Source organism: Quercus suber, unplaced genomic scaffold (assembly GCF_002906115.3).
Source record: "Quercus suber isolate HL8 unplaced genomic scaffold, Cork oak 2.0 scaffold_796, whole genome shotgun sequence".
Taxonomy (NCBI): Eukaryota; Viridiplantae; Streptophyta; class Magnoliopsida; order Fagales; family Fagaceae; genus Quercus; species Quercus suber.
Window position 1 is genome coordinate 34,574 of NW_027070231.1, and position 27,267 is coordinate 61,840.

At 35.7% G+C, this 27,267-nt stretch overlaps 1 protein-coding gene and 1 long non-coding RNA gene across 4 annotated transcripts; one reads left to right on the forward strand and one right to left on the reverse strand.

Annotated features, from left to right (window-relative positions):
- Window positions 1-13,322: 13,322 nt before the first annotated feature.
- On the reverse strand, window positions 13,323-16,386 carry LOC112030596 (uncharacterized). Of its 3 annotated transcripts, none has more exons than XR_010626556.1 (4): window positions 15,976-16,386; window positions 15,360-15,422; window positions 13,773-15,126; window positions 13,323-13,668 (listed from the first exon to the last, which is right to left on the reverse strand). It is a non-coding gene; the product is annotated as an uncharacterized LOC112030596 (long non-coding RNA). The 3 variants fall into 3 exon arrangements; XR_010626557.1 differs by lacking the exon at window positions 13,323-13,668 and having other exon boundaries at window positions 13,979-14,611; window positions 15,063-15,126; XR_010626555.1 differs by lacking the exon at window positions 13,323-13,668 and having other exon boundaries at window positions 13,979-14,419; window positions 14,500-15,126.
- Window positions 16,387-25,891: 9,505 nt separating this feature from the next.
- Window positions 25,892-26,517, forward strand: LOC136064900 (uncharacterized mitochondrial protein AtMg00810-like). Its single transcript, XM_065767343.1, has 2 exons — window positions 25,892-26,317; window positions 26,446-26,517. The coding sequence occupies exons 1-2, from the start codon at window positions 25,892-25,894 to the stop codon at window positions 26,515-26,517; spliced, it is 498 nt and encodes a 165-aa protein (XP_065623415.1).
- The last annotated feature ends 750 nt before the right edge of the window (window positions 26,518-27,267 follow it).

Below are 27,267 nucleotides of genomic sequence, written 5' to 3' on the forward strand. Positions count from 1 at the left end.
GCAAAGGCACGGGCTACTTTTAGAGCAATCGCCTTTGCTCAAGAAATGAGTTTTTTTAGAGTGTAGATAGAGGGAGACTATCTTTTGGTTATTCAAGCTTTGTCTTCCAAGGATTGGTGTAATACGTTGTATGGGCACGTGGTTGAAAAGACTCGGAGAACATTGTTTGCCCTATAGTCTTGTCAGTTCCAACATGTTCAAAGGGATGGGAATAAGTTAGTTCACGCTTTAGTTAGGAGAGCAGTTTTATTTGCAAATACGGATGTATGGGTAGAAGATCTACCTAGTAATTTGGATGTTATATTCTAGTCTGATTTCAATTAATAAATTTTCTTACTATTTTCTCCAAAAAAAAAAAAAAAGAGTAAATAATTTATGTTTCAAAAATATTTTGGGTTCAATAGAAAAACTTAAAAACTTATATTTTTCTGCCCATTATGTATCCTTCACATTTTTCATTCAATCAAACACTCGCCAATACTAATCAGTCATATTCTTCCCAAATATGAGGTCAATTTTATCTAAATCTTGTTGCTTTGATGGAGTTAAAGAAATCCTAATATTTGGGTTAGGTTCATAGGTGATTTATGAATTTCTTATATTTTCTTTCAATTGAACAATAAATGATGACATTTAGGGGCCAAACCCAATTGATCAAATACGTACCTGGCTAACTACTTATCGGGAGATCTTTCATATTAGGGTTGGGGTTTTATGTCTAAATTGTGGGCTTTGTGTTCTAGCTATCAATCCATTAAATCTATTGCCCAATAATATATTGAAGGGTCTCAATTAAATTTTTAAACTTTCAATTTTATCATATTTAGACTAAAGTGAAGTGTTGTAACCTAAAAGGGGTTTTTAGGTATTATATTTATTATAAATATGAAGGGTATTCAATGTGATTAGATTTTAACCAAATTGAATGAAATAATATGTGGTTGGTACATCTAATTAGAGTTTGAAATTTGATTCTCAAAAAAAAAAAAAAAAAAAAAAAATTAGAATTTGGAAACACCAATTAGGCTAGAAAATTATTGAAATTTGGAGCCTTTTCTATTCTTAATGTTTTTGTCAAATCAAATTTGCAAGTATCATTTTAAGATGCCTAATTACATGTTTGAACATCTAATGGGATGAGATAATCAAGTTTATGATTAATCTAAAATTATTTTAGATTTAATATAAAAAGTTTATTAGTTAGTAATTGATAAAATGAATATTTGAAATTTCGAGATAAACCGATATAATTTTATTGATTGATGGTATAAGTCACGTATACAAAGGAAAACAAGGACCATACAAACTAATCCTTTTTCCCCAAAATAAGACAAAAGCAAAAAAAAACTCCCCAAACTCCCTTGTTTCCCTGTAATACAAACAGAGGGTGATACTGTCAGGCCTAAACTGTGTGTCAGCCCACAACTTGAGTAGCAAACATCCTTTGGTAATTCTCTAATGTCGCTAACGCTCTATCCATGATAACCTTGGGGTGTGTCTGAATTCTCTCAAAGTATAGCTTGTTTCTTGCATTCCAAATTGCCCACGACAGGGTCGCCCATTTCTCCATCTCTTCCTTTGACATTTTCCTCCCCAATGTCCTAAACAGACGGAAAAAATCATGAACCGAATTGCTACACTTTTGCACCCTTCCCCTCACCATTGCCCATACATTTCTAGCGAAAGGGCATTCCCCCAACAAGTGGGCGCAGGTTTCGTTTTGTTGACAGCACAGCTCACACCTCTAATCCACCTATACCTTCCTTCACCAAAGATTTTCTTGTGTAGGTAGTATATCTGAGCATGCCCTCCACATGAAAGATTTCACCTTTGGTGGTGCATTCATTTCCCAAATCATCTTCCACCATTTTCTATCTTCTTGTGCCCGTGAGTGCTCAATATCCATTTGTTGGCGAAGTCGCATGGCCACCTTGTACGCTGTTTTCACCGTGAATTCATGCTTGCTGTTTCATTCCAAACGAGGCTGTCCCTGGACCGGTTGCGACAAAGAGGGATTGCCAGGATATCCAGTCTAGTTCTTGGGGCAAACTTTTCCTCAATCTTCCTCCCATCCCACTGCCAAGTATCCCTGTTAATAAGGTCAGCCACCCTTAACGTGTGGTCCGCATCCCCATTGAAGACGAGTCTGCGTGGCAGCCAGTTCGAAGACGACACCAGAATCCGGCTTCCATCACCCACTCTTCACCTTGAGCCCCTTACAACAACTTCTCTAGCAACAATTAAGCTCCTATAATAGTTTTTTCTATTAAGTGATGACGTAGGTGTGGAATTATTTATGTCTTTAATTATAGCGAACTATTATGTTTATTTTACATATGTTTTGAGGATCTCTGCAACAAACCTAATGCAAAGTAAACTTCGATTATTTGGTTTGGGCATTGAAATAAGTGGGACTTTATACACTAGTCTATTTGCTTTCCCTACATTCATTGATGACCCATTTTAGATGTTCTTTTTGATAAATTTGCTTATAGCCTAAGTGTCATAAAATCACTGGCTTTCTCTTTACATGTTGTACTATTAATGCATGTGAGCATTTGATCTTGGACTCCATCCTTATATATTTTTGGTGTCTTGATCTGATGATAAAGAGTTATCATAAAAAACGAGTACTATAAGTTGAAACTCTCTAAAAAAAAAAAACCTTATATATTTTAAGCTATTGCATTTGTTAAAGTCATTTAAACATGTTTGTATGCAATTTTGATTAAACTCTTTGCCATTAAATAACCCATGGGCCTTTTCTCAAAAAATAAAATAAAATAAGCCATGGGCCATTAGGATAGTACATGGGTCATTTATTTAGATTTATGTATTTGGTGTTATAGTGGCAGACGTTATTTTGGTTGGTGATTAATTGTTTTTCTGTGACCCTACCCATGGAGTGTGATTGTGGCTGGGTACATAAGACATGGCCCATCATATTTGTGTTATTGTGCCTATTCTTTACTATTTATTTTTATCCATTACTAACTTGTAAAATTCTTATATTAAACTTTTAACCCTTGGTTACTTCAATCAATTAGAAGTTTTAGCATGTAATTAGGTATCTTAATTTGATAAGTACACCTTCCATTTGACATAACAGCAATAAAACATCCAAAGCCCTAAATTTTGCCCAAGCCTTTTAACTATTTTAATTCCTTGATTAATCTCAAATGAATGATGTTGTGGCCCTATTGGTGTTACCAAACCCTAATTATATGTACCAGTTTCATATTATTTCAATTTGGCTAAACCCTAATCATGAATTTTTTTAATTAAAAAAGACCCTGATTTTGATATAATAAACATAATACCTATATATACATATTTGGTTAAATCCATTCATTTTGATCAAAATCTAACAAAATTGGGAGTACAAACCTTTAATTATGACCCTTAATTTCACTCCTGCACGGTCAATTTAATGGATCGACAACCAAAAAGTAAATCCCCAATTTATGCAAACAGCCATAAACCTAATATGCAAGATCTCTAATAATTTGTTAATCAGCCACTGTTTGGATCAATTGGGAGTTTAAATCTTTAATTAGAGTCCTTGATTTATGATTTACTAATCAATTGAAAGATACTATAAATGTAATGTTGAATACATAATTATGCCTTAAACCTAACCCAAACCCTAACTTTAGAAATTGTTTTAACTCCAAACAAAGAAATTGGATTTAAGAAAAATTAATCTCAAATATGGAAAAGAATAGGTTTGATTGCATACTCGATTGTATTTGATTGAAAGAAATATGCGAATGATCATAAAGAGGTCAAAAATATGAATCTTTTTAGATTTTCCAGCAAGGTTCGCTGGAAACTAGAGAATTAACATTTTGGGGATTTTAAGTTTCTGATCATTGAAGTATTCCCTTTGGAGGTTTGATGGTCAATAACAAATAACAAACTGTTTGGTTAATAGGCACTGGTTTATATATAGGGTTGTTTTTCTTAGAATTGGTCCCCCCCTCTATGTTTTGGCCTACAAAGGGTATCTCATTCTTTTATGTGAAGTTTCTTGCTGTTTGTATCGTGTCCTCACCAGAATTTACAAATGGGGCTATCTATTTGTGCACAAATAGTTTTAGGAATCTTGAAACAAGACATTGTGTACATGGGCTGATGAGAATCAACAAGAATCAAAAGACCCATTGCATGTTCCAGTTGGGCCTATTACTAGAGTAAGATCTAAGAAAATCAAAGAAGTACTTAATAGGCTAATTCAAGAGATTTGTGTTGATTCTAACATAGGACATTCCAAACTTGGCTCAAAGGAAGATGAAGGCATAATAAATATTATCCAAGCTATTGAGGGCTAATCTAGCTTAATTGAGCATGATTTATGGTGTGGATTAATGGCTAATTGACTTTCTAGCTCCATATCGATTAATAGATATTTTTCCTATTCTAAAGCTGCTAATTTCAGACTAAATCTACCTCAATTTTAGACTTCTATTATTTAGAACGTTTTTTAGCTATTTTCCTATTTTGGAGCTACTAATTTAAAACCAAATCAACTTTTATTTAGGCTTTTATCATTTAGTACGTTTTTTATATTTTCTATTTTCAGTCATGTCATATAAATAGCATACACTCATTGTAGTAGAGGATTATTTAATAAAAATCAGAAAAAACGTGAGGTTTTGCTTCTTCTTTTAGTTCTTCAAGAACTGTTAACTTATCAGAGATGCTACAGTACCATGAGTTAGTTTGAGTGTACTATGAAGAAGAAAATAAAGTTGTCAACAAACATTAGATGTGAAATTTTTGGCCCACTTCTACTTATTGAGATACCAGTAAGTTTTTTTTTTTTTTTTTTTTTTTCAATCTTAGCTTGGGATAATGCTATATATAAAGAACATTGGAAGCTAGAATGAAGAGATAAAGAGAAAGAGGATCCCCCTTTTTTAAGCCTTTCTTATGGCCTGTTTGGATTGAGGTAGAAGGGAGGGAGAGTAAAGGGGAATAGAATAGGGTTAACTGAAAATATGCTAATTTTGGGTCAATTCTACTCTACTGATCACAACATCGATTAACTGAAAATATGCTAATTTTTTAAGCCTTTCTTATGGCCATCTCAACCCGTCTTTCCTCACCAACAGTCCAAAGAAGTTGATGATACCCCAAACCTGATCACAACATCGGCTAACCCCCCACTCACAAATTCCACCCATACTTCTAACCCAAAGTTTCCAACCAACCCAAACTCCCCTCCCCACCCAAGCCATATTTCATCTTGGAAAAGAATATTCAAAGCCACTATTGCACACACACCCAATTTGAGCCTAATCAGTGGCAATAAACGTGCTCTAATTGAGGATCAGCCTGAGTTACCAAGTAAACGTCATGCGGTTTCACAGGTTGTGGAAGACAATAATCAGATATTGGCAGAGGCTGGATACCAGCCCTGCCAGAAGCCATGAGTCTCTTAGTTTGAAACTGTCGCGGGCTTAGGAACCTGCATACAGAAGACCAGCTTGCAGATTTTGTGTGGGCTAAAGATCCCTCTATTGTGTTTTTAGCCGAAACATGGACAGATAAAGCAAGGCTAGAACAGGTTCAAAGACGTATTCAATTTAAAAACCTTTTTGTGGTTCCCCGTTGTAACAAGGCGGGAGGGTTGGCCATTCTGTGGAAAGAAGGATTTCCCTTGGAAGTAAGAAAATATTCAAAGAATTATATTGATACTGTCATCAATAAGGGCAAAGAGAATGCTTGGAGGTTCATTGGGTTTTATGGAGAACCGGACACCACTAAGAGACATGAAGCATGGTCTAAGTTACAGGCTCTAAAAAACCAGGGGTCTCTACCTTGGTTACTTGCGGGGGACTTTAATGAAATCATACAGCAATCTGAGAAGCAAGGCGGGCATTCTCGGCCCCACCATCAAATGCAGGCTTTTAGAGATATCCTTGACGAGTGTGGATTTATGGACCTTGATTTTGTTGGTTTCCCATTCACTTGGCACAAACACTATCCCAATTTTACTATATGGGAAAGATTAGACCGAGCAGTTGCTACTAATGAGTGGTTCTCAATGTTTACAGGTACAAAGGTGCACCATTTAGATGTCACATCATCAGACCATAAGGCATTATGGATCTCACCGTAGCATATGTATTGCAATTTTTAGAAACCTTTCCGTTTTGAACAAATGTGGTTGACTGACAAGGGTTGCAGTGACACCGTGGAGGCTGTATGGAGTATAAATTCCAATGCAACATGGGATACCCGTGTACTAAGGAAGCTAGAATCATGTGGGGCTGCTTTGACAAAATGGAGTAAAAAGTCCTTTGGTAGTGTCAAGAAACAATTAGAATCTGCTCGTAAACGGCTGAAAGCAGCTGAGAAACATGCTATCCAGTCTGGAGATGCAAGCCGTATGAGGTTGCTAGAGGATGAGGTTAATCAACTTCTTGATAAAGAAGCCAAAATGTGGAGGCAACAGTCCAAAATTGCATGGATCCGCGATGGTGATCGTAATACTCGGTTTTTCCATAGTAAGGCCTCTCAACGCCGTCGGCGGAACTATATTACCAAGCTGCATGATGCTAATGGAGGATGGTGCTCAGGCCAGGATCAAGTTAATGCCACCATTGTAGACTTCTACCAAAATCTCTTTACCTCGGGTAGCCCTAGCAATTTTGAGGAGGTTATTGAGACTATTCCACATGTGGTAACTGGTGAGATGAATGATTCGCTTATGGCTGATTTCAAAATTGAGGAAGTGGAGATTGCTCTGAAGCAGATGGCACCCCTAAAAGCCCCCGGTCCAGATGGTATGCCTCCTTTCTTTTATCAAAGTTATTGGTCCTTACTTGGGTCAGATGTGTCAACTACTATTTTGCACTATCTTAATTTGGGATCTCTCCCCCAAGCCCTTTGCCATTCTTTTATTACATTGATTCCGAAGGTAAAGGATCCCACATATGTCTCTGAGTTTAGACCTATTAGCTTGAGCAATGTTTTGTATCGTATCTTTGCTAAGGTTCTCACTAATCGTTTGCAAGCTATTATGCCTAATCTTATTTCAGAGCATCAAAGTGCATTCTTGTCTGATAGGTTGATTTCAGATAATATATTGGTGGCATTTGAGACTTTACATTATATGCGGAATCACAATAAGGGGAAATCTGGCTTTATGGCCTTGAAACTTGATATGAGCAAGGCATATGATAGGGTGGAGTGGGAGTACATGGAAAGAGTAATGATAAAATTCAAAACTTGTTGGGTGTTACTGTTGTTCAGCATTATGAGAAATATCTTGGACTTCCTTCATTAGTTGGCCGTAATAAAAAGGAAAGTTTCACCTACATCAGGCAGCAAGTTTGGAAGAGGATTCAAGGGTGGGAGGGTAAGTTACTCAGTCAGGCGGGTCGGGAGATACTAATTAAGGCGGTGGTGCAATCCCTCCCAACTTATACCATGGCATGCTTCAAACTTCCTACCTCACTTTGTCATGAACTTGAGAGCATGATTTGTAGATTTTTTTGGGGGCAAAGGGGTGATAATAGGAAGATTCACTGGTGAAGTGGTCGGAACTTTGTAAGCCTAAGACACAGGGAGGAATGGGGTTCAAAGATTTGTCTCTATTCAATTATGCGCTTTTGGCCAAACAAACTTGGCGCTTGCTCCATGACAAGTCATCTTTATTCTACCGTGTGTTCAAGGCAAAATTCTTCCCTAATACATCGGTTATGGAGGCCAAAATTCCAACCAACTCCTCATATGCTTGGAAGTGTATTATGAAGGGTAGGAATGTGATTAAATGAGGTGCAAAATGGAGGATTGGGTCCGGCAAGTCTGTTCCTATTTAGGGTGAGAACTGGCTACCCAGCTCATGTCACCCCAAGGTCTTATCACCACGAGCTGAAGGGAGGGGAGTGAGGTTGGTGGCTGATTTAGTCGACCCAGACATTAAGGAGTGGAAGGTGAATGTCATTGATAATTTGTTCTATGACTTTGAAGCAACCCTTATAAAAAATATGCCTTTCTGCCGATCCATACAGGATGACGTCCTAATTTGGCCTTTTAACCCCGATGGAGTCTATTCTGTCAAATCCGGATACAGGTATCTTCATGAGCAACAGCAACATGGCCTGCTTGGGCCTTCAGACATTTCGGTGCTCACGCCTCTTTGGAAGAAAATTTGGGGACTTCAGGTTCCAAATAAAGTCAAGCACCTAGCTTGGAAGGCTTGTAAGGATTCATTGCCAACCAAGACTAATCTGATCCGCAGAAAGGTCATTACTGAGGGTGCTGTGATGTTTGTAAATTGCATCAGGAGGATGTGGTTCATGCCTTGTTCCTCTGCCCAGCTTTGCAACCCGTTTGGAGGTCTCGAGCTCATTGGAATCATAGCACGCTTCAGGCGTGCTCCTCTTTCACTGATATTTTTGAGCTTATTTTTGCAGGTAATAGGGAGCCCGATCTTTTTGCTGCTGTGCTATGGACATTATGGAATAGGAGGAATAATTTGCGCCTGGGCAAGCCTGCACTCTCACTCGGTCAGGTGGTTGAATTTGCTCAAGATCGACTCCTAGAGAGAGCTTCTTGCAACGTTGGCTTTCACCAACCCCAACCCCATCAGGTAGCAGCTTGGCAGGCACCGGTTCAAGATACTTATAAAGTCAACTTCGATGGCGCGATTTTTGTTGAAGAAGGACTTGCTGGCTTGGGAGTTGTGATCCGCAACGACCATGGACTGATCATGGCTTCTCTTACTCAACAAATACCTCTACCCGGGTCAGTTATAGAGGTGGAAGTCTTGGCGGCACGGAAAGCATTGGAGCTTACACTTGAACTTGGCTTCAACAACATCACTTTTGAAGGAGACTCTGAAGTTTTGATAAAATCTTTAGCGAAGGGTGGCAATTCTTTGGCTCACTATGGTCATTTACTTGCAAACATTCGTATGCTCATGGCTCGGTTTTCATCGCTTAGTTTATCTCATGTTAGGAGACATTGTAATAGTTTGGCACATGCCTTAGCTCGAGAGCATCCTCTACCCCTGATTTGTCAATCTGGATGGAAGAAATACCACCAGACCTTAACTCTGTATACATGGCTAATAATATTTTACTGTCTTAATTCTCAAAAAAAAAAAAAAAAAAAAAAAAAAAAAAAAAAAAAAAAAAAAAAAAAAAAAAGAACAACAGCTCAAGCCCAACAAATAACAACAATAAATTTATTGATTATATTGACAACAAAACAATTTATATCTACTTGAACTACTTGATTCATGAAATAACACTTGTCACTCGGCCAACTTTCTCTTCTCTCTGAGTTTAAAGTTTTTGTTGAATACGAGAGTAGCAATGGCGGTGGGGCTGTTGCTTTGCCTTTTCTCTAATTTTAATTCTTATCTGTAAACCTTCAATTTGGGAGAAACAAGTCTCTGAAGTTTGGGTTCGAATCCGACCTCTCGTCCAAGATTAAGCCGTCTCAACTCACGGGCATTAATGGGTTGTTCTTTATGCAGTGAGCCACATCAAGTTCAGTTTCTATTCATGCCTTTTAGACTCCTATGTTATATTGCATTTTCACCTAGAGGCACAAGGAATTGTGTTGAATCTAACACTCCATGTGAACACCAATAATTAAATAAGTGTCTTGGATAGTGATAGAGAAAGTGTTTATAATCTAGAATTATTCAAAACCCATGCATTAGGAATACATTGTCATGATGTAAGCTGTATATTTTCATTTTCATTTTCATTTTTTTAATTAATTATTTTATATACACAAAAAAGTTTTAAATTTAATGCCATTGTAATGGGAGAAGGAAGTGTTGTTTGAGCTACAACTCATTGGCTTGAAAAGTATTTCATAGTGCCCCAGCTATTATTTTTAGGATCTTTAGTTATATGCTCTGAATCTGATTTGTTCTTCTAATGAACTAAGTTTTCCTTTAAAAGTTACCTACGACATTAAATTGGGTAGGCAAACAATATTCAACATGTTGGATTGATAAAGCTTTATAAATGTAATATTTACCTCTATGAACTCATACCACAATTAGAATTAAGGCTTAGTTGAGTAATAGTTGTTAAGTTATGTTAGGCGTTGTATCTCTGTTGTGCCTGTTGAGATGCCATAAATTTGGAAATTCACGGCCAAGAGGCTTCAGGCTTTGTTTGAGGACTTGGGTTGTGTTGCAAAGCTGTTTTACCATAAAATTGTTCTTTTCTTTTCCGTTGTATTGATTAATAACAGCAACTAAATAAATGTGTGGCCTTGCGAAATCAAATGCCGCATGTTGAAGTTACCCTTTCTTTAAACTATAAAGTTCACCTGTTAAGGCAATATGGAGCAGCTATAAGTTATTACTGAAAAGAGAATATGGACGCACTGATTTAGGTGAGTGAGTAATGGGGATACTGTGTCATGGACAATGGGAATTACATTGTAAGAACCACTGTGATTGGGGCTAGGGAGTTTGGTGTCATGGTGAAGAATGCTTTTTAGGTTACTTAATTTTTTGGTTTTCTTATATTCATTGATATTAGGGAAGAATTTGTGGGGAGAGTCTCCTCGAGTGTTGTGTTGTTATTATTCTTAGCTGAATAATTAGCAAGGAATCGGATATGTTTGTGACAGCTGAACGAGCTGCCTTTTGAATATTGTTTGTTTAGTAGCCTGTACCATTCAAGCTTTATACTTAATAGCAGAAGTTCTGTTCCTTAATTCAAAGATTGGTGTTATTCTATAGATAGCTCATGCTTGTGGTTAGTCAAAACCCTTTTCATTTCATTTAGCATCATGCCATGGGATTAGAGGTAAAAGAACCTGGATGACCTTTGGAGAGAAGTATTTTCAGTGCGCTTATGTTCATGGAGTTTTAGAAGTTTGTTTCTAAAGAATGCAATCGTTTTCCTAAACTTGCACTAAAAAAAAAAAAAAAAAAAAAAAAAAAAAAAAAAAAAAAAAAAAAAAAAAAAAAACAGAAAAGATTCAAATATTAAAATCACTTATATATGTTGGAGGACTTTGTGATATATAATTTTAAGTTAGCTTTGAATTTGAATTTCCTTATCATTGTGTTCCTATAATGTTTACTTTGCTCAAATGTTTTTTAGAATCTCATATTCAATAGCATGGATTAGCAACTAGTTGTTGTTGTTGTTGTTGTTGTTGTTGTTATTATTATTATTATTATTATTCATACTAACTCTCACCTAAACTGTGAATGCCAGTTAGCTCAACTAATAAAATCTCTTATCTTTGGGGTTCGATCTCCATAATCAATTGGTATCTTGGTTTGATGACAAAAAGAGCGGATGCCATAGGTTGGAACTATCTCAAAAAAAAAAAAAAAAAAAAAAAAAACCTCTCACTTCAACTTAATTATAGTATTCACAGAGAGCCGGAAGATATTTTGCTGAGTATATGTATTGTTTCTTTTCGACTTAGTCTCGAGCAATTTGGTATACAAGCTCATTATCTCATGTAATATATATATACTAACTCTTTATTCCTCTAATTTGCAGCTCTCTATTTCTAATTCTAAATCAAATGGACAACACATCCCACAAGGTAGAAAATAAAAATCATATCTTTCGGAAAAGTAGTAGTAATTTTTAATCTCAGTGAACCTTCTTTATATACAAACTAACTCTTGAATACTTTGGTAAAGCTTACTGACTTTTATTTATTTATTTGTTGTTTGAAATCTAATAATCTTTTTCTTGGTGTTTGAAATCTTAAGTGTATTAGGAAGTTCGGCGATTTGGATGATTGCATAAGTTGGTTGCCAGATGAAATTCTCATCTCTAAACTGTCTTTGTTAACAATGAAAGAAGCAATCAAAACTAGTGTTCTTTCACATAGATGGAAATATTTGTGGTCATTCACTGATACTTTGGACTTTGACGATCCAGATACAATGCAGGACATTGATGCTGAAAAGAAAAAATTGAAAATCGAAAGGAAAAAATTTGTGAAAAGTGTGAACCATATTCTAAAACTATATCAAGTCTCAACTATAGACAAGTTCAGAGTCTGTTTTTGAGTTAGGCAAACATTCTACACGTCACATTGATAGCTGGATTGACTTTATGCCAAGGGAAGTATAAGGCATTATTATGCATTACCATTTGAGTGGTTTACAAGGATTATAAGTTCTATTGGAGCACCTTGTATCAATTTCCTGAATTCCCTCCCTCTAATGTACGCTGATGTAACCAGCGGGCTTCTTGAGCACTGCCTTTCCAATTGTCCTGTGCTTGAAAGGTTACATGTTGCCCATTCTAAATGTCTAATGAGACTGAAGATTCATGGTCCATCACTGCAGTTGAAGTACTTACACCTAATAAATTGTATTCAAATTAGAAGTATTGAAATTTTTGCTCCAAATCTTGAGTCTTTTGGATTTGTTGGTTTATGAATAGAGTTGTCTGTTAATTATGCACCCCGTCTTGTAGATGTACATATTGGTGGAATACATCCCATACGTATGAGTTATTTATTTTTCCTTCTGTCAAGCTACTTGTCTCAGTTACAGTGTTTGATGCTCGACATCTGCAATTACAATAATGTAAGCACTTTATATGCTTTCACAATCTCTTGCATATATGTTTATTCTGTTTAACACACTGTTCTCTTATCTCTAGTTTGTTCTTTTTCAGGATAACTTGGAATTCCCTGAATTACAAGGGTTAATCTTAGACGCCTTGAAGTGAGAGTTGCTGCTTTTGATGATGGAAGCCTCCTTGGCTTAATATCTGTAATAGAAGCTACGCATATTTTACATAAATTTTCCTTGAAGGTGACTATTTATACTTTATAACTTGCCACTTAAGCATACTAATAGCTTTTATTCTTTAATTTAGGTGATGCAGTTTGCATATTAATTGTTGGCTCATGGTTTTCCATCTTTTTCTCTATTTAAAAGATATTCCTTAAACTTGATTTGTCATTTTCTATGAGCATTTGTATTATTTAATAAAGTTTCCCTTTGGAGGAATCTCCTCCAATTCATTATGTGGCATTTCATTAACCTATCTATGTGAATTATTTGAACAAGTCGCACCACTCATTTAATAAATCATGTGACTAAAATTACACATTGATAATTTTTTTGAGTCGCTGTGTAATAGGTTAGAGAAATTTTCTCTTAACCGGTTTGGAGGTAAACTTTTGTCCTATATTATTGTTTCTAAGGAATAAGTGTTGAAATGAATGTTGAGTTCTATTGAAGTCATCATCTTCACTTTCCGAAGTCTAGCAGTTTCTCACATGATTATTATACCTTTATTTTTTTTTTTTTTTGGATGAAGAAGTCTACAAATTTCCAAAATAGAGTGCAACCAAGCAACATCAATCTGCAAACAACAACTAATCATCAAAAACAGAAAACATTATTCTCCTCAACCACCTAATAGGAATTCCTTACTTTCTTACAGCCGCTAACCTTCTAACCTCCTCTCTAATGGCTCTAAATATGGTTTCATTAGATTTAATTTGACCTTCACGATTTGATCACCATTATTTGTTTGATTGTAATCCATATATTTTTATTTGCTTACACATAGCACTTGACAATCATTGCTATCTGTTTCGAAGTTCCTTACCTTCTTTTTCCCAATTGCATGCATGATACGATCCTTATTTTCTTTCTTCCAATTGCTGTTGTCATGTTTTGCAAGTTCTAAACCCCTAAAAGAAAGAAAATTAAAGAAGGTGATGAAACATCCCAATGAACACCTCAAGGAGGTGGAAAGAGTGGGATTTGTGGGGCGTACAATAGACATTGAACTTACGGTTTATTTACTCGAAAGTGCCATTAAGCTTGAGACGATTGTCATTAATCCTCATGCTCCACATTCAGTACAGATCACTATGATATTTAAACCAACAACATACACCATTTTGCGTGATTCATGTACCAAAAAATGACCAGGTTTCGAAGATTAATTCTACATTTTGCAGAAGTAAATGGATTTGCTTTCGTGTCACATATCCTCAATTCTTGAAGTAACAAAATGAACTTTATGGCAGATCTGAATTCCAATTGAAAATTGTACACATGCATAGTCAGCATAGAGAATCAGTTTCTTCTCACAACTGGTACACAACACAGCTTCATATAACATAATAAATCTGGAATTCCTAGTCTAAAATAAAATGGAAAAATCTGTTGAGGTGGAAAGCAGAAACAATAGAAAGAATAGTGGAAATACAAAGAGGATTGAATTAAAAATCAGAAGAATCTGAAATTAATAGTCAATTAGAGAACTACTAATCAGTACAGTACCAATAATGATTCCTTCAAACTAGAAGAAAGTTTCTGACACATACTAATTGCTCTTATCAAAGCAAAAAAAAAGACTTACAACCATCCCAGCATGAGCACACATGTAGAAATTATAATTCCTAGGGTGCACAGTTTTTGTGTCCACAACAGTCCCTGGAGAGAGAGAAGAGAGACTGTCAAGGCAGCTAGAGGTGAGAAGATCATAAGTACATAAACATCAGCAAGTAACAGACCAGGTGGAACTTTATCAAGGGAATCAGCTTGAAACAGTTTTGTATGATGATTCTTCTGAGCCACGATCACTGTGAACATGGGATTGATATCCTCCCATTGATTCTGGTATGCCTGCAATTAAAGAAGATAACTATGCTAATGTTGAAGATCAAGAACGAAACTAACATACCATTATCAGCAGCAAACTAAGACAACCTAACATCCATACTCCCTTCATGAGCACATGCAGGAATTGAGGCAAAAGCCGTTAAAGTTCTTCAGAACTTAAAAATATTTATTTATGATAAGCTTTAAAGATTAACTTATTTTAAGCTTTTGGAGATTCAAAATCCAGACAATCACTTGGTCTTTCTAAGGTAATTGTTATCCATCATAAGCCCTAAAATATTTTATGTTATAACATGATAACAATCCACGTGACAATATGTTGTGGACCTACCAGGGCCATGGAACTAATCATCTTAATATTAGAATCCACAAGGAGCATATCTATTTGCAACAGGAAATATTAAATACGAAAATTCATGTAAAAGAAAAGAAAAGGTCAAAGTTGTAAAAGAACCCTTCTGATTTGATCCAGCTCGATGTCCAAAACCTGGTTAAACTGTTATTCACTCACTCCGTCCCTAAAAGGGGGAAAAAAAAAGTCCTCAGCATCAAGAAATATAAAGGGAGACGTAAATCACCACACCAAAAGCAATTTCAAACTAGTCATGCATTGGGTGCAAAGACTACAAAGCTAAAAACAAACATAAATCACAGTTGCTCCTATATTTCCTTTTGTAACTAAAATGAATGAGGTTTAATCACAGCAGTGTTCCTACAGACTAACAAACCAAAATCATTAGTGATCTAATACCTGAACACAATAATCTGTGTTGGTTTACGATTGCTTATTTGATAGAAGTCCAAAAGCAGTTCCCTGTGATGCAAAGAAAATTTCTGTTTTAAGTGGTACTGGAATTAACATATCCAAATATAAGAAGATAATTATGTTTATAGCATTACAATGGAATTAACATATCCAAATATATGAAGATCAGATGTCTTTTTTACCATCTTTTACTGAATACACATGAGATTTAGAGATAAGGACTTCAAGATTTTCAAAAGAGCGAAATAATAATGTAGAAGGGTCAAAGCAAATCAATTGCAATGCATTGAATCAGGCATCTAATATTTGGGGGACAGCAAGTAATCTAAAAGTAAAATAGAAATATGAGATCATTTGGCCATTCAAAAAGTAACCTATAATACAGTATTATAAACTCTAAAGTACGGTGGCAACACTAATTTACAAAATGTGCATCAAGGTTTATTTATCTACGAATTAACAAGAATATAAAACAAAACTATTAGTATTATGAAGGAAATTTTGATAGAGTAATAAGCATAAAAATACATATTTTGATCTTGATGTTATTATTAACAAATTTTTAATAAAACATTTTGGACATAAATCAAACCAATAATACCTGATGATACCATTATCATTGCCATCTTCCAAAGGCTTGTATAAAGCTTCAATCATCTCTAATCTACATGGCTGTGCTCTTACATATGCTCTTACATACGCTCTATATCTCGATGTTGGCCACCGATTTCAAGATATAGAGCATATGTAAGAGCACAGCCCTGTAGATTGGAGATTGAGAAGCCACCCTCGTGGTGGTGATGGCCATTTGTCTCGGCAGAGCAAGGAAGTTATGCCATCTTTAGATTCAGAGATAAGAGAGAGAGCTCGGGTTTAGAGTGAGAGATAGAGGCCTCGGTGAGATTTATTTTGGAGACTTAGGATTGTTGTTCAGAGAGGGAGCTTGAGAGTTTGGCCATGGAGGTCCGTTTGAGAGAGCAGAGGGCAGAGGCCGAAAGAAGGTTCTAGAGGAGCTGATAGAAACGGCTAGGGTTTGGGAAGGAAATAAAAGGTTTGGGGTTGGGCTCGGCCTGACCCCTTCGATTGGACCCTACCAGGTCCGAATCTTGGACTGTTTTGATATGGGCCTCAGGCCCAATCCATGAGTGGCCTTAGGACCATCTCACAAACCAATCCGGCAGCCCCTGGGCTCATTAATTTTTCTAATAATGGTTGAATAGTTTTGCTTATTGTTTTTAGGTACACAAAACTATTCGTTTAGGCTATTATTGGATTATCCTTGAACTCAGATTCATGATTTGAACTTTTCACAAAGATAGTGCTTAGTGATGGCATTACACATTGAACCGAAACATAACAATTTGATTGTGTCTCTTGCTGCTACTATCGTTGCCCCTGGTGAGTAAGAATCTAAGTTAGGTTATTTTGGTATTTTAGAAGTTGTAGGAGTGGTGGAGAAAGTAGGGGTAGAGGTGGAAATGAAGGAGTATAAGTATGGGCAATTACCTAAAGCCCTTGAAAAGTTTGGAAATGAGTATTATATATTTCTTTTCTTTTTGTTTGTTTTGTTTGTTTTTTAAATATTTAATATAGATTTGTTGACATTGGGACTAAAGGAAAAAAAAAGGGTTTACATCTTAGGTCTCATGATATTTTCATTATTAAGGATTGTGCTTGAGTCAGAAGTGATGATTTCTCTCTCAACTGTCTATGCTTTTGAGGATGTGCCCAACCAGTGCAAATAATCTCTCCCTGATTTTTTACATCTTTGTTTAATTCTTTGACTAGATTGAAAAATTTTAGATAAGTTATAGACTTTATGAATTAGAATCATACTAATACGTAATTCAATTTGTGTTGTTCATTAACATTTCTTTGCCTAAACTGAATAGATTAATTTTATAAGTGTTTGATATGAAGAACCAAGTAAGGGGTTTCCATTAGGTATATAAAATTTGTTAACTCTGACAAACTTTAGCAATTTTGGAAATCCTATAACATTTTCGGCAGTTATAAATAAATTGTTAAGTTCTTTTGCCATCTTCCATTTTAATCTATTTAGATTTTTGTCATTTTGGGTGTGTTATTGATGTTTGATATACGGGCTGATTTGTTTGGTCTATTAGCTACTCATCCAGTAAAACCCTTGGTATCCCTACCTCAGGAGGTACAAAAACAATGCAAGAGAGCTTGGCGAGCTTCAACTTTTAAAGTTGCTTCCTTTCTAATCGAGTCTAAAATCTTAGCAATTGACTCTTCACAATTCATGCTAGGTTCGTTAATTCTACTTCAAACAATCTCCCTCTATGTTCTTGATTTTTGGTTCTTCATTTTATGATTTTTAATTATTATTTTTTATTTCATTCCTTTTTCAATAAATATCAAGTTCTGTTTTTCAAAACATGGAAATAATAGTCTAAACTATTGGATTGGACTTTTGTGAATTTTGTCACTAAAGGCACAAAATATATGAGAGCAAAATCTACATTAGGTTTGTAGCATATTAGTGTTGACACAAATCCTTATTATGTTATATATTAAAGCAAAACCATTTAGCACATAAATATGGGAGTAAAATATATTGTATATGTATTATAGGATATTTTATAAAATCTACATTTGTTCTATATTGCACTAGATTAATGAGAATTTTACTGTTAGTACTGAGCAATGATTTCATTTATTTGGTTGCTGGTGATATTTGAGCTTTATGGCCTTTTTAAAACAAGGCTACTTTTGAATTAATTTGTATCTATGCTAATGGTGTATATACTAAGAATTTTAATACTAATGGCAGAGAAGCGTTGATAAAATCAAGACAACTTTTTTTGGGGGCTACAGAAAATGAAAATTCTGGAAATGTGTAAGTTAGCTATCTATCTTAATTATTGAGAGATAAACAAATGTGGAATGATTCTGCTTTTGTCTGCAAAGTTTTGCAAGGTTGGAACATTATGATGGGGGAGCTTTAGCTGTAAAGCTAGAGAGAAGAATGAAGCAATCCAAGAGAAACTCTTTGGGATACAGTGTAGAGCCAACAACATTATGATGGGGGAGCTTTAGCTGTAAAGCCAGAGAGAAGAACGAAGCAATCCAAGAGAAACTCTTTGGGATACAGTGTAGAGTCAACAACATTATGCTTGCACCTATTTTCTCATATTTTGTATGATAATTTAAGCAAAAGTCTTATGAAGAAGGTTATTTATATTGATAAAATATAGTTAGTGAAGCTACCCCTGACCAATTTAATAAGATTTTGTTGAGTTGATTTGCAAAACTCTTCAAATGTTACGAATTTTTGTTATTAGTGCATGTCATATATTTTTACTTTTTGTTAGTGTTTCTTTTAGATGTGATATGTAATATTTTGATTTGAAATTTTACCCTTTTTGTTGTGTAGGCAATAACCAATGTTTAAACATCATATTATTTTTCAGAATTTTGTCGATTGACTAAGAAATATGAGACAAGATCACTACACACACACACCTTGGTTGACCAACTCAAATCCTTTACATTCTAAGGAATTATGTGTATTCCTTTGAATATTAGTATCGTAATTAACCATTTGTGTGACTTAGAGTCCATTTGGATACAACTTATTTTACTGAAAACTAAAAATACTGTAGCAAAATAATTTTTAAATAAGTGAATAGTGCTGTGGGACCAGGGGCGGAGGGAAGGGGGGGCGAGGGGGGGGGCAAATGCCCCCCCGACACCCCAAAAATTCTTAAGTACTAGTGTTGTATATAGTACAAGTAATAATTATTAGCATACACAAGGATAATAAGCTTTTTTACATACATATAAAAACCCCATTTCACATTCCCACAGGCCACTGCAATTATTTTAATAGAATAATGGGTCCCACCTTATTATAATGTTAAAATAAAATAAAACCACTTGTATAGCCTACTTCTCCACCACTATTTCCCCGAATAGAATTATGAGAAAAAAAAAAATTACCTTCACTCACTAAAGCATCTCGAAAAAGTCGAGGAACATAAATTTTTTTGCAACTTCTTGTCACATTTGTTACATGGCAAAGTGTGACTGTTGAAGAAAAAATGGTGGGTTTATGTGTTAGTATTGGTTAACCACTCACAGTCTCCCATATCAGAGTTTTGACAAAAATTTGTGAAAAAATTTGTGATTTAGAACTACTCATAACACCTCTATTTCATATAACAAATTTTTCTTTCTTTACCAACATTTTTTAGTCTCAAGCCCAAGTGTTTTTACAAACCCAAATTTTAATTGTGGATGACAATTACATTTGCATATAGTTGTTTATTTATTTTGTCATTAATATCAATTAATACATTTTCAATTTAATTTTACTCTCAATCTTGACTTTTGATCTCCCCCCCCCCCCCAAACCAAAAATCCTAGCTCCGCCACTGTGTGGGATCCATTTTTAATATTTTTTTTTCTGAATAAAGTGGTTGGGGGTCCTGTGAACAGTACATAAATAGTGTGCAAACAGTGATGAACAGTAACTTTGTCCCCCTAAAACGCGTGCAGTAGCAAGGGGAAAAAAAAAAAAAGGCAAACACGAAACGCAAAAAATGCCGGATCCAAACACTCACTTATTCCTTAAAATCCATAGGTAAAATGTCCATTTATCTTAACTAAATTTCTCTCAACCCTCCAAAAACATTAATAGTGACATTCATTTTCTCACTGAATTGACCACTCTATAATTGGAAAATTTTAGTATTTTTAAGAACTTTCCCGTGCATCGCACAGGTTAGCAACTAGTCTATATATATATATATATATATATAACCAAAACCTTTGAAACTCTCATAATTTTCCACGTCAATACAATATTTAAATAAAATTATTTTTTTAAGTTCAAACCTAACTAGGAGTGAAACTCTATCCTAACTAGGAGTGAAACTCTATCTCTTTGATAAGTCCAACTTAAACTCAAACTCAAACTCATCATTATTATTATTTTTTAAATAAAATTATTTTTGTTTAATCAAAACTTAACAAAGAGTAAAACTCTATCTCTCTAACAAGTCCAACTTAAGAAACTCTATCTCTCTAACAAGTCCAACTTAAACTCAAACTCCAACGTTGATAATCTATATAAAAATAAAAATTCTATCCTAACTAGGAGTGAAACTCCATCTCTTTGATAAGTCCAACTTAAACTCAAACTCATCATTATTATTTTTTTTAAAATAAAATTATTTTTGTTTAATCAAAACTTAACAAAGAGTAAAATTCTATCTCTCTAACAAGTCCAACTTAAGAAATTATATCTCTCTAACAAGTCCAACTTAAACTCAAACTCCAACGTTGATAATCTATATAAAAATAAAAATTATGATAGGACTCAAAAAAAAAAAAAAAAAAAACTAACGTTGAAAAAAAAAAGAGACTCACGTTATAGAAAATAAAAATCAGTAATTTCATTTAGATAAAGTAAGGTTTGATTATGTTGTTCATGAAAAGAAACAACTTCTAACATACCCTCCTTTTGAGTTGACAAGTCATTTGTGCTAAACAACCCACTTGTGAAACTGGGCGGCAAAAAGATACTTGTTCTTGGCGTTTGTCAACACTTAGCTCACCCTCTTTTGAGCAACAAAATGTTCTTCTTTTAAGTTGTCCCGTCTTTGCTCGCTTTACAAATTGTTTCCTTACACTAAAGCCAATCTGTTGAGGATATTCTTTGTAAAATTCATATGCGCTATCATCACAATCAAACTTCATGCCAACTTTTGGTGCTTCTATATTTTGCTTGTCATGTCTACTCGAAGTGTTTGATCTGCTTGGACTTCCATAAGTAGTTTCTACTTGATCCTCCTCTTATTGATCAACTATGACAACACTCAATTCATTATCCAATACAGAGCTTTGGCTAGAATCCATTATCTACAGTCAAGATAGCACGTTTGGGACGTGTGTTTAAACAACAGTTTTCAAGTTTAAAATGTTTTTTTCCAAAATACGTGTGAGTGAAAAAGTGTGTAGAAATACGTGTAATGTTTTTTAAAAACTAAAACAACATTACCTTTTTCGAAAAGGTAATTTTTACTTGAGTTTTAGAATGTCCAAATCCAGAAACCAAAAAAAAAGCACCTATTTAACTACCTTGATAGTTTATATTTTAAAAAATCAAGTAAAAATGAACAACAATATCAAAAACCAATATTAAAGAAAATATGAAAAACCGACATTCATAATCAAACACAACTCATACACAAATTTTATTTTATTTTATGGAACTATAAAATAATTGAAAGAATCATAGTCAAAACTCAAAAGAATAAGGCGAAAATGCACTTTTGGTCCCTACATTTTCGGTCAATTCTCATTTTGGTCCCTAAATTGATTTTGCTACTAATGTAGTCCCTAAAAAAGGAAAATTGATTCTATTTTAGTCTCTGTCGTCAACTCTCTAATGGAAACCTCCTACGTGGCAGACGAAGTGCTATGCTTGCTAACATGGCGCTGACGTGACTATTAAAATATTATTAAAAATAATTATTGGGCATTTTTAAATGCCACGTTAGCATTTTAATTTTTTTTTTTAAAAACCTTAAATCTAATTTAATTTTAAAAAATTGTTGCCTTTTCATTTTATTATTTTTCATAAGAACATTACAACTTATTCTTTATGTTCTTCCTAGATCAAACCCAGCAAGAACATTTCATTATTATTTTTCTTAAGAATATTACAAGAACTCAAACCCAGATTTCTCAAAGAACTGAAGAACTTTTCATTATTTTTCGAAAGAACTCAAGAACATTACAACTTGTTCTTCGTGTTCTTCCCAGATTTCTCAATTTTACTTTTAATTAAAAAAAATTAAAAAACAAAAAAAAAAACAAATTAGATTTAAAGAAAAGAAAAGAAAAAACAAATTATCATCTCTCACTCTTTCATTGTTGAACCCGAGCTCTCCCATTCATTCCCAACAAGAACAACTCTTTTGGTCTCAAGATCCAAACAACATGACCACTCAAAATCAAGATCAACTCTCTCGGTCTCAAGACCCAAACAGCATGACCCACCAGATAAACCCCAGTAAGACCTAAACAGCATGACCCACAAAACTCATCCCACGCACCGCCGATTTAACCCAAAGTCACCAACTCGACTCACCACCCTAACCGACCTCGCTGCCTCCACTAAGAGAGAGCTATTTTTGGATTCTCCAGGAAACCTAAAAGTTCAACGGCTCCAAACCCAAATGTTAACGTGTATAGTATTGTGAGCTTTAGGCCCAACTAGATTACTTGTATAGCACACATTCTTGTACTACACTCTTACTTATACTGCACTCATATGCCTCATATATAAAGGCACTTATGTATATTCTTTCATTGAGAAATACAATACACTTACTTAGTATTTCTAACATGGTATTAGACCCACTACTCTAATTTTCTTGTGTCTTGCAGTCATGTCTTTGTCGATATTTTCCGCTGCCTCAACTTCTGCGGTCAATAAGTCCTTTCAATGTCCTCTCTCTACTGCTTCACCGCTGTTAAAGGTCCTCAGGGTTGAATCTCCGCCACCAGAAGCTCTTTATTTGCTGCTAAGACCACTGCCATCGTCAGATCTGTCACCCCTAACCTCCGATTACGACACAAGATATAGCATCATGTAGTCCGTCAACCGACCTACTCAAATCCGCCAAAAACTTTCACGTCTGATCCTCCACGCGCTGCTCAAAGTTTTGATGAGACGAACCATGCGCCGTCACTCTTCTTCACAAGCCTCCACGCGCTGCCTCACGCCTGATTTGGACCTACTGATGACAGCGACTATGTCATCTATGCCACATTAGCCCTAGGTGACGTTATCACTGCCATGTCATCCACTAGTCAGCTGAAGTTAGCTGCTTATGTCATCCACAGGTCAGCTGCTTACATCATCTTTGACTACTACCGTTAACCTTGACCAACGTTGACTTTACTTATTGACTTTGACCTGCATTGACCGTTGACTTTTTGCTAGAGTTGACTTTTGCAGTCCAGATGCTCCATACCCATTTTTTGCGTAGATTTCATTTTTACAATCCATTTTTGCATATTTTGCTTCTAAATGAAGAATAGGACAGTTCTTCTTTTTGTTGCAATTATCGTCATCGACAATCCAACAAACGTTTTTGCAATTTTTGCAAACGTTTTGGCCACAATATTGAGACTTGCTATCATCGCAACAAATCAGTTGTTTCAATTTCTACTGTTACGGTTGCTAACAATGAGAGTGTCCAACCAACGGTTCCCGTCTCTACATAGTCTAAGTCTTCAGGACGCACTTTCACCATGACTACAGATGACCTCAAAAACATCATCGCTAATGTCATTCGTATGGTTGGTAATGCATCTTATTTCTCTTCTCTCTTAGCTTTATCTAGTATGTCTCCTTCCTCTTGGCTTATGGATTCTGCTTGTTGCAATTACATGACACCTCACTCATCCTTATTTTTTGACCTTAAACCTGCACCACACCCTCTTAATATTCGCACAGCAAATGGTTCCACAATGTCTGGTCATAATATAGGCTCCGTTTCGACCTCCAACCTCTTGGTTCTTAGGGTCTTTAATGTTCCTGACCTTTCTTACAATTTATTTTCTATGGGACAATTAGCTGAGTTAGGTTATTGCATTATATTTGATTATTTTAGGTAAATTGTGCAGGATCCAAGGTCGAGAGAGGAGTTTGGGACCAATCCCAGAGTTGGGCGTATGTTTCCCGTGGACAACCTTTGTCTTCCACTTGTTACTCTTGTTTCTGTTGTTGTAGCTTCTGTTGTATCTTCTATTCCTTCTCTTACACTTTGGCATGCCCGACTTGGTCACGCATCTTCCTCTCAAGTTCAAGAATTGGCTTCTAGATGTTTGTTAGGTTCAGTGTCTACGGAAAATTTTGATTGTATTTCATGTCAGTTAGGAAAACAACCAGCTTTGCCTTTCAACACTAGTGAATTAATATCCACTGATATCTTTGACCTTATTCATTCTGATGTTTGGGGGCCTTCCTCTGTCTCTAGTATTGGTGGATCTCGATATTTTGTTGTCTTTTTTGATGATTACTCTCGCTATAGTTGGATTTTTCATATAAAACATCGTTATGAATTATTGCAAGTATATTGTAATTTTGCAAAAATAGTTGAAACTCAGTTTTCCAAATGCATTAAAATTTTTCAATCGGATAATGCTCTTGAATACACTTAATATGCTTTCCAAGCTATTTTGCATTCCTATGGCACTGTTCGTCAACTAACTTGTCCAAGTACCTCTCAGCAAAATGATAGAGCCGAACGAAAACTTCATCATATTCTTGACACTGTTCGTACTCTCCTTTTCTCTGCCAAAGTTTCTGCTCCTTTTCAGGGTGAATCTGCACTTCATGTTGTTCATACTATTAATCACATTCCCAGTCCTGTCATCCAAAATCAAACTCCATATGAGCACCTTTTTGGGTCATCTCCAGATTATCATCCTATTTCGTTCTTCTTCATCCACATGAACATAACAAACTTGAGCCTCAGTCAAGACTTTATTGTTTTCTTGGCTTTGGCAAAACTCAAAAGGGGTATCGATGTTATGATCCTATTTCTCATAGTCTTCATATCTCCCACAATGTTGTCTTTTGGGAACATCGCCTCTTTGTCGAGCTCTCTCACTTTCGTGCCTCTCTATCTTCCTCCTCTGTCTTAAATCTTTTTCCAGATGAGGCACATATTCCTTCTATAGCTTCTCTTGATCCTCTTATAGTTACTCCTAATTCTCCTATAGACTTCTTTATCCAACCACCAAATATCATTGATCCCTTTCCTAGTTCACCTTTTAATGAACAGGTGGAAGACGAACAGGTTGAAGACGAGCTACCCAACCCCAACCTTGAGCTTAGGTCCCCTGCTCTTGCTCCACCTGAAGATCTTGCACAAGACATTCCACCTCGTCACTCAACTCGGGTTAGATCCATTCCTGCACATTTACTTGACTATCATTGTTACACTGCCCTTGCTATATTACACGAGCCTCACACTTATCGTGAGGCTTCCACTGACACTTTATCGCAAATTGCAATGAAAAAGGAGTTTGATGCATTATCTAAAAACCATACTTGGGATTTGGTGACACTTCCCCCTGGAAAATTTGTGGTTGATTGTAAGTGAATCTACAAGATTAAGACTCGCTCTAATGGGTCCATTGAGCACTGCAAAGCTCGTCTTGTTGCAAAAGGTTTTACACAGGAGTATGAGATTGATTATGAAGAGACCTTTACTTCGGTTGCTAGTATCTCATATGTTCGTGCCCTCTTAGCTATTGCTGCTGCCGGTAAATGAGACATTTTTCAAATAGATGTCAAAAATGCATTCCTTAATGGGGATTTAAGTGAAGAAGTTTATATGCAACCTCCTCCTAGTATCTCTGTTGAATCAAACAAGGTTTGTCACATTCAATGTGCACTTTATGGCCTTAAACGAGCTCCACGAGCTTGATTTGCCAAATTTAGCTCTGCCATCTCTCGCTTGTGTTACATGGCCAGTCATTATGATTTTGCCTTATTTCTTCGCCGTACTGACAAAGACACTATTTTACTTCTCCTGTATGTGGATGATATGATCATAACTGGTGATGACCTCAATGGCGTTCAAGTACTTAAGAATTTTCTCAGTCAGCAGTTTGAGATGAAAGATATTGGACATCTCAACTACTTCTTGGGTCTTGAAATCACTCATTCTATAAATGGAATTTATATTACTCAAGCCAAGTATGCTTCTAAACTCTTTTCTCGAGCTAGACTTACTAATAGCAAGACTGTTGACACTCTAGTTAAGCTTAATGCGCATCTGACTCCCTCAGGAGGGAAACTATTGTCTATTCCCTCTTTTTACGGACGCTTGGTTGGTAGCCTAGTTTATCTCACTATCACTCGTTCAGACATTTCTTATGTTGTTCACCAGGTGAGCTAGTATCTGTCTGCTGCATGATCGACTCATTATGCTATTGTTCTGTGCATTCTTCGATACCTAAAGGGCACTCTCTTCCATAGTCTTTTCTACTCTACTCAGTATCTTCTTATGCTAATTAGGTAGGAGATCCCATTGATCGTAGGTCCATCACTGGTTATTACTTTCTCCTTGGTTCTTCTCTAATTTCTTAGCGAAGCAAGAAACAAACTCATGTGGCCCGCTCCAATAATGAAGCAGAATATCGTGCCCTTGCTGATACCACATCTGAGCTCCTTTGGCTATGATGGCTTCTCAAAGACTTAGGTGTGTCTACATCCTTTGCTACTCCCCTTTATTGTGACAACTAGAGTGCCATTCATATTGCTCACGATGAAGTCTTCCATGAACGGACTAAACACATCGAGATCGATTGTCATTTTATCCTTTATCATCTTGTCCATGGTACTCTCAAGCTAATCTCAGTCTCTTCTAAAGATCAACTTACAGATATCTTTACCAAGTCACATCTTAAGGGACACCTTCGTACTTTGGTTGACAATCTCAAGTTGGTTTCACATCCACCTTGAGTTTGAGGGGGGCTGTTAACATGTATAGTGTTGTGGGCTTTAGGCCCAACTAGATTACTTGTATAGCACACATTCTTGTACTACACTCTTACTTGCACTCATATGCCTCATATATAAAGGCACTCATGTATATTCTTTTAATAAGAAATACAATACACTTACTCAGTATTTCTAACACCAAAAGCTCAGCTGCTCCAGCAAACCTAGAAACTCAAAAACTCCAAGAAATCCAAAAAGTCAGTTTCTCCAAGATTCAGATTCTCCAGGAAAGCCAAAAACTTGGCGGCTCCAAACCAACCCACCACCCAAACCCTGTCCCGCATCAACTCATTGGCTTTCTCTCTCTCTTGATCTGTCTTTCCCTCTCTCTCACGT

Coding starts and splice junctions, on each gene's coding strand:
- LOC136064900 (XM_065767343.1), top strand. CDS start 25,892: ATGGCCAGTCATTATGATTTTGCCTTATTTCTTCGCCGTACTGACAAA. Junction 26,318..26,445: donor TTTCTTATGTTGTTCACCAG/GTGAGCTAGTAT, acceptor TATGCTAATTAG/GTAGGAGATCCCATTGATCG.